The sequence below is a fragment of the Corylus avellana genome, chromosome ca6 (genome assembly GCF_901000735.1).
Source record: "Corylus avellana chromosome ca6, CavTom2PMs-1.0".
Taxonomy (NCBI): domain Eukaryota; kingdom Viridiplantae; phylum Streptophyta; class Magnoliopsida; order Fagales; family Betulaceae; genus Corylus; species Corylus avellana.
The window spans coordinates 26027307-26035747 of NC_081546.1; the positions used below are offsets into that span (position 1 = coordinate 26027307).

At 34.2% G+C, this 8441-nt stretch overlaps 1 protein-coding gene across 1 annotated transcript; it reads left to right on the forward strand.

The window, feature by feature from the left end:
* The first annotated feature begins 720 nt into the window (after positions 1-720).
* On the forward strand, positions 721-6095 carry LOC132185454 (lupeol synthase-like). The gene is made up of 17 exons (XM_059599226.1): positions 721-903; positions 1128-1217; positions 1329-1526; positions 2199-2283; positions 2398-2564; positions 2664-2852; positions 2945-3058; positions 3324-3443; positions 3542-3664; positions 3751-3849; positions 4340-4396; positions 4476-4522; positions 4614-4757; positions 4853-5030; positions 5194-5274; positions 5528-5611; positions 5985-6095. The coding sequence occupies exons 1-17, from the start codon at positions 757-759 to the stop codon at positions 6093-6095; spliced, it is 2034 nt and encodes a 677-aa protein (XP_059455209.1). The 5' UTR covers positions 721-756.
* The last annotated feature ends 2346 nt before the right edge of the window (positions 6096-8441 follow it).

Here is an 8441-nt window from a genome sequence, read left to right on the forward strand (position 1 = left end):
ATAGACTCATAACACTTCGCGCTCTAATTTACTTTTGAAGTCTTCCATTACTACATGATTGCGGCCGGCGAAGAAAATAAGAGGATGTTCGAAAAATTGACCTTAGAAATTGACAACACATTTTTTCAAAAAGTTTAGACTTTTTTTTTGCGGTAGAAAATTAACTTTAGCATAAATATCATTAATGATTATGGTCTCTTTTTGTGGATCATAATCATAAGATAAAATAAAAAACAACGCCCTTATTTTTGAGAATTTTCTTTTTACTTGTCCAAAAAGTTAGGAATCATACAAAATTATTAATGTTGGGGTGCAACTTTGTTCACGTGGGCATCTCTTAGAATATGTTTTGCAGGGTGCGATTTCGAATGTTATAAAAGATTTTGGCTTTTTTCAATAGATGCTAATTAATTTTTAGATGAGATGGTCAACTGCTCGATCTAAAAAATGGCATTATAACGTCAGCCACTAATTAATTAAATTGGCGGGTAAACTTAATTGTTCAGTGACTACATAATAAGTGTCATGTAAATTGTCACGTTAGTTTTTAAGGAACTTGTAGTAAAAGTATAATACTCTCTGCGACACTCATATTTTTATGTAGACATTTAGATATTAAGTTCAATATCAACGAAAAGATCATATGGTTGTGATTTGTGTTAGAATCTAGAAAATTTTCAGTTGAACATTTCTCTGTTTGATATGGAAAACTCACAGCTTAGGAAGGAGAACCCATGTCCACCAATTCCAGCGCCAATGGAAGTGAAAGAAACAGAGGTGGTAACAGAGGAAGTAGTGATTACTACAATGAGAAGAGCACTGAGCTTTTATTCCTCCATTCAAGCCAATGATGGCCACTGGCCTGCTGAATCAGCTGGCCCCTTGTTTTTCCTTCAACCCTTTGTATGTTTTTTTCTCACCATTCTATATATATATATATATATATATATATATATGCATCTTTATTCTTTGTTTTATTTTTCTTTCACTAAGATATAAAAATGCTTGCATAAACTATTACATTTCTTAATTCTCACATGCATTTTTAATAAAGTATGTAATTTTACAAGCAACCCAGTGACTTATTTGTTAAATCTAACTTAATTTCGTATTATTATGATATGCAGGTAATGGCATTATACATCACTGGAGGTCTCAATGCTATATTTTCACCAGCACACCAGAGGGAAATTATTCGATACTTGTATAATCATCAGGTTTTATTCTTTTTTTTTTTTATTCTTTTTTTTGAACATAAGTTTGTGTCTTTAAAGTCCTAGAAAACTAAAAAATTGGCTAATTTTTAAATTTGTGTATTTGCTGGATAGAACGAAGATGGAGGTTGGGGCTTCCATATAGAGGGCCACAGCACAATGTTTGGATCAGCTTTGAGTTACATTGCCTTGAGAATACTTGGAGAGGGACCTGAAGATGGTGAAGATGGGGCTATGGCTAGAGGCAGGAAATGGATCCTTGACCATGGAGGTTTAGTGGCTATTCCTTCATGGGGAAAGTTTTGGGTCACGGTATGACCATTTAGAACCATTACCTTATGTTGGTTATATATATCTAGCAGACACTTGAAATTTATAAGCATAGATTCACATTCCATAAATGAAAATTAAAATCAGTATTTCATTTTGGTTTCCAAGATTTCTTGATAATATACATATGCAAGCAAACAATTATTAATGCAGCATATCTCTAATGTCCGGATAAAAGTCATTTAAAATGAACAGTTTAGATTGAGCCACCTAAGCATCTAAAACTAATAAAAATATTAAAAACAAAGGTGTGTATGAACCACCCCTTGTGGTGGTCAGCTAGCCTCTTAAGGAGTGGTTGACCACCGTTTTACCCTTTTTGTGACCAGAATTGCGAATGAGACTCTCAGATCTCAATTCTCACGTTCAACAGCTATCGGCCAGCTAGCCAACCAACACCTTATTTTCTTCAGCTTTAGGCACCAATTCAATTCCCAACTTAACAGATAAACCTAGACTTACAACTATTTAGTTTTGACACTGAATTAGCCAACACAAAACCTAACAAGAATGATGGAAGCATATTTACTTTCAACTGTATATAATCTTTAGCTTATTGTGAACTTGTGATGTAAAGTAGTGAGGTGCATGAATCTCATTGATTTATATATATATCTGTCAAGTGAAAACTCAAATGTCTCATCTCATGTGAAGGTACTGGGAGTGTATGAGTGGTCAGGCTGCAATCCACTGCCCCCAGAGTTCTGGATTCTCCCTAAAATCTTTCCCATGCATCCAGGTTTTTTCCACTCACATACATCTTTTTGTTGAAAAGCACATAATAAGATATATATATATTAAAGAGTTAGCCTTGATGCATGTATCTGATAGGTGTTCATTACATGAAATGTAGGCAAAATGTTATGCTATTGTCGCTCGGTTTACATGCCAATGTCTTATTTATATGGGAAGAGGTTTGTTGGTCCAATCACTGAATTGATTCAAACACTAAGACAAGAGTTATATAATGAGCCTTACCATCAAATTAATTGGAATAAAGCCCGGAATACAATTGCCAAGGTTAGTTGAATCTTAATCCTTCTGCATTTCTTTTTGCAATTATGAAGATTCCTGGACAAATTTGTGCATGCATAAAACTCACCCATGTTGCTAATTTAGGAGGATCTCTACTATCCGCATCACCTCATACAAGATATGCTATGGGGATTTCTTCACCATGTAGTCGAGCCTATCCTGAGCTATTGGCCATTTTCAATGATGAGAGAGAAGGCACTCAAAGCTGCAATTGGTCATGTACATTATGAGGATGAGAATAGCAGATACCTTTGCATTGGAAGCGTTGAAAAGGTCAATAACTAGTGTGCTTGGGCGGCAGATACAATCAAAGTATATAATATTTTCATCAATGAACTGAATTGTCAAGGTTATTTTTATTGTAGGTATTATGCTTGATTGCCTGTTGGGCTGAAGATCCAAATGGGGAGGCATACAAGCTTCATCTAGGCAGGATTCCAGACAACTATTGGGTTGCTGAAGATGGCTTAAAAATACAGGTTCTATATATTATCACCCCTTGCCTTTCATCTAGACTAAAGAAGAGAATAAATCAGAAAACAAAATATTCTAACATGGTCTTATGTGGAACAAGAACAAACCAATTAATTATCACATCCGGAAACATGTGTTCATGTTAATGTAGTCACATATATACTTGAAGCATTTACCCAAAAGTCAAGCCTGCAAAATCTTGGTCCATTTAAAATCAAATATTTTATTTTGAAATGTAATAATAAATGATGCCTGGTTTATCTGATGCAGAGTTTCGGGTGTCAGATGTGGGATGCGGGTTTTGCTATTCAAGCAATTCTCTCTTGTAATCTAAACGACGAGTATTGGCCAACCCTTCATAAAGCACATGAATTTGTAAAGGCTTCACAGGTCAGAAATATATATATATATATATTATACTCCTCACATTTTTTTTTTTTTTTTTTATATCAAAGATAATGCTTTAACATAATCATGTTATTTTCTAGGTTCTAGAAAACCCTTCTGGGGACTTCAAAGCTATGTATCGTCACATAAGTAAAGGAGCATGGACATTTTCCATGCAGGACCATGGCTGGCAAGTCTCTGACTGCACTGCTGAAGGGCTGAAGGTAATGCCTCAACTCTATCAAAATAAATTACCAAAAATTTGTTTCAAAGCAGAATCTGACATTTGGCAAAACCTTCTCTTTTGCAGGTAACAATCTTGTTCTCACAAATGTCTCCGGACCTTGTTGGGGAGAAAATGGAGACACAGCGGTTTTATGATGCTGTGAATGTCATTCTTTCTTTACAAGTAAGAATTCAACCTTTCAAATTCTATTTTTGACCCAGTTAGCAATTAAGGCTAACTTTTGGAAAACATTTTCTATTTTTTTTTTTTAATAGTTTGGTACGACTGAAAATCATAGTAAAACCGAAAGCGTTTTTATTTCACTAAGAAAATCTAATTCAATCCCTGTAATACGGTTTACAATTTTTAAAACTGTGAACCATTTTATGAGTTTGAGCTTCTTTTTTCCGCATGCTCTCTCTCAAGTATTTCAATTTTTTCCACCACCAAAGTTCGCTAGTCGTTGTTGATTTTCTGTACAAGGCAAACACTAGCTGAAATCATTTTTCTGAAAATTAATTTCATCGAAAACATTTTACATCAAAACAAACGAAACCTAAGAAAAAGCTGTTTTCTAGCTAAATTGTCTACTTCACTTCTAAAACTTCATTATGTTTAAGCTTTCCCAGATGCTTCACATGAATAATTGACTTTCTTTCAATTGCCACTACAGAGTAGCAATGGTGGTTTCCTAGCATGGGAGCCTCAAAGAGCATATGCTTGGTTGGAGGTAACTTCTCAAAGCTTAACAAAAATCTTCATCTTTTACCCTGCACTCTTTAACATAATTTTTGTATCTATATTCTCAGAAGTTCAACCCCACAGAATTATTCGAAGATGCCCTTATTGAGAGAGAGTAAGACATCTTCAGCACAACAACATATATATACAAAGGTATTGCTCATATTTGCTTCCTAACAACAAGGCTGTGTCATGTACCCTTATAGGTACGTAGAGTGCACTTCATCTGCAGTTCAAGGTTTGGCACTCTTTAGGAAGTTCTATCCTAGGCACAGGAGGACAGAGATCGACAGCAGCATTTACCAGGGAATTCAATACATTGAAGATGTTCAAGAACCTGATGGATCGTGGTAATATGTTTTTCTTTTTTGCTTGTTGATGTTGTTAAATCGTACGGGGACAAAGTTTGAACTCAGAACCTTTGCTCTGATACCATTTTTTACAGGTACGGTCATTGGGGGATTTGCTACACCTATGGTACATGGTTTGCTATTGGGGCACTGGCAGCCTGTGGAAGAAACTACAAAAATTGTCCTGCATTGCGTAAAGCTTGTGAATTTTTGCTATCAAAGCAGCTATCTAACGGTGGATGGGGAGAAAGTTACCTATCAAGCCAAAACAAGGTATATATGCAACAGTTTCTTTCAATTTGAACGTGGATTCAGATTTCTAGCAATTTGTTTTTGGTGAACTTTTTAAGGGTTCTCTCACATTTGCTATCCGAATTGCTAACACTCCGAACTTCAAAATTGCTAGAATCTCAAAGTTTGTTTCTTTGTGAAAAAGGTGTGGACGAATATAGAAGGCAATCGTGCAAATTTGGTCCAAACCGCGTGGGCCTTGTTGTCTCTCATTGATGCTGGGCAGGTTGGTGCCTCATTTTCTCTTCAAATATTTGACCATTTGCTCTGCATTATAAATTTATAACACAGCATTGCTGCATAAAAAGGCCAAAGAATGTAATGTGTTATTGAAAGAAGAAATATGAAAAGAAAAATTAAGATTTACACAAATGAAGTCAAGAAAATCTAAAGCTTAAGTATTCAATTGTGTCAAATTTTTGGGATTACAAACATATATACCCATAATATGTTGATTTTGAATGTTTTTACAACTTTAGGCCGAGATAGACCCAACACCAATTCATCGTGGAGTAAGAGTATTGATCAATTCACAAATGGAAGATGGTGACTTCCCTCAACAGGTAATTCATGTTTATTTAGATAAATTGATGAAGTTTTCCTTTAGTCCTGTCAATTAAATCGACGTATGTTTTTAAAAGCACGTGATTCTCATATGCTTTAAGAACAGATGTAATAATGCTACTCTTTACACCGACTTACATGACATATTTTAAGTAATTTTTTTTTTCTTTAAATGGCTGACATAGTAAGTCACTTAAAACACGTAACATTAACTAGTATAAAATGAGTATGGTAAATAGGTGTGAAGAGTGACATTTCTTCCCATTCAATTTGAATGAAAACTTTATCCATTTAAGTGTGTCTTTGAGTTGGTCTTTTTTTAATTTTTTTTAATTTTTTATCAAAATAAATTTTTATTGTTATTGGCAACAGGAAATCACTGGAGTATTTATGAGGAACTGTACACTAAACTACTCATCATATAGAAACATTTTCCCGATATGGGCTCTCGGAGAATATCAGAGGCGAGTTTTGTTTACATGATAACCTGAATGCTTAAGCAAATGATTGCATATTGTACTTCAGGAGCCCAAGTTAGCTTGAAAGAGAATGGTTATATTCCACTACATATACAACCTTCATGCAAAGTAACAAATGTCGAGAATGCTTAATTACCAAATAAATGCAGAAAATTCTCTACTACTTGAAAGATGTAAATTATGTCATAATTAGTTTGATGTGAGACAAACCGAAACTCAATCATGTAATGCAATTAATATAATATATGTGGGTGTTAAATGTGTAATATCATGTAATATAAACCTTATTAGAATCAATATTTGAATTTATGCAGATAAGTGGTGATTTAGCATGATAATGTATGTGTTGTCTTTTGAGATAATCGATGATTTGAGACTTTTAATAATTTAAAGGAAAAAGTACACATACTTCCCTCAAATTGCTACCCTATTGTTTAAAGAGCATCTCCAGCATGGTTTTTAAACTAACTTTTAAGTTAAATTTAACAATTTTGGTGCTTCAGCAGACCTTCTAGAATAGCAATTTTCCTAAAATTTGGTACAATAAACTTTCATATTTGAAAGTTCACTGTAACATCTTCTAAACATTTTTTATTCTTTCTTTCTCTTATCTCTTCTCTCCTCTCTCTCCCTCTCCCCCTCCCTCTCTCCTCAATCTATAATAAAAAATAGACTAAAAAATAATATTTAAATAAAGTAGATTGTAAAATAGATAGTCTACTAGAATTCATTGTGAATAAGTAGTAGCTAAACTAAAAAAGTTGATTTTGAGTGGCTAAAATAGCCATCAATTGCAGGAGATGCTTGATTAATGGTTGTTTTTGCTTGGTTAGTTGGGTTGTTTTGTGTAGGGGTGTACAAGCGGCGTGGTTATTAACTGCTAATAACTGCCTACAAGCAACCTCTAACCGCATAACTAGAAATAACTGCAAACGGATAATCGCCAAAGCTAGTTTCGGTTACTGGTTATAAGCATTTAGAAATCCGGTTGTTTGTTGTTTCTTCCATTTTGTGTTGGGATCTTGTTGGGTAAACCGTTACAACCCGTGTTGTTGTACCGAGATTTTCATGTGTTCCTTTATTTGTTGTGTTCAAAAGGAGGATTCATGATTTTATGTGAAAAAATTTATGATTTCATGAGATTGATTTTTACAAATACATGGTCAAACAATATTACACACCCAGTCTTTTGTATGAATTGTATTGAATAGTTTTACAGTCATCAAGGTAGAACCTTTAATGAATTTGTATTAAAGGTAGAACCTCGGCGCCTAAATGAGTTTTGTTTTTGGGACTTGTAGAATATATAGGCAATGTCCAACACATAAAATATTTAATTTAAATAAGGATAAATTGACAGAGTCAGGTTCGAACTCATAACTTCTAGCTCTGATACCATCTTAAATCATTATTTATACCACTTAAAATTATAGAAATATGTAAATTTAATCAATAATTTAACATGACAAACAAATTTTCTGGACATGAACTCTATGTGGCAATAAAATTAATAGTGTATGCTTCCAGGCTACGAGAACATGTTTGTAACTTGGAATGGAGGATATGTTTGTAGTTCTAGGGGGCTATATTTTCCACGCTTAGATGCGCCGGGAACAAAAGGCAACGTTTAGACATTTTTTTTTGTACTATTGTCGGCGTTTTCTATTTATGCTGGCAAAAATGCCATTTTGTATACCAATGGCATTATTAGCAGTTTCATCAAATTTTATTCACTAAAATTGTTTGTTTTTAGGTTGACTAATTAGGTGTCCAAAAGTGTAATTTCTTCTCGGTTGAAGCTTCGTTTGCAAGACAGGCGTTCGAACGGTTGCATTACATTGTGAAACCGAAGAGCTCCATTCATTGGGTTGTCCGAACGTGATTAGTTACTTAAGAGCTTCATTGGTTTCACGTTTGCAAGTTCGTCCGAACTGGTGAAGGGACGTCTGAATGAAAGTATGTTGTTGCCATTTCCAAGTTCAGCTTGGATTTCTATAAAACCATAATTCTGTTCGAATGAGACAATTAGCCGTCCCAACGCGACCATAGATTTTCCATAATAAAGTTTTCTACTTCAGTAAACCTAATTCTTAGTTACTTATATATAGGACTCTATAGAGCATGGTTTTTTTAAGAAACTAAGATGACAAATTTTATATTGTGTAAGAGATGATTATTAGTATTCAAAGCTTCAAAGTTATTTGGGGTAATTACTTTTTCCTCCATCAACTATAACGCATTGTCAATTTTCCCCATGAACTGCCAACCTTACTGACTGACCCTATCAGACTATAATTTTCTTCCCAAAACCCCAATTCCGTTAGTCAAACTCGTTAAATTGGATGGAATA

Coding starts and splice junctions, on each gene's coding strand:
- LOC132185454 (XM_059599226.1), top strand. CDS start 757: ATGGAAGTGAAAGAAACAGAGGTGGTAACAGAGGAAGTAGTGATTACT. Junction 4,758..4,852: donor CAAGAACCTGATGGATCGTG/GTAATATGTTTT, acceptor CATTTTTTACAG/GTACGGTCATTGGGGGATTT. Junction 5,031..5,193: donor ACCTATCAAGCCAAAACAAG/GTATATATGCAA, acceptor TTTGTGAAAAAG/GTGTGGACGAATATAGAAGG.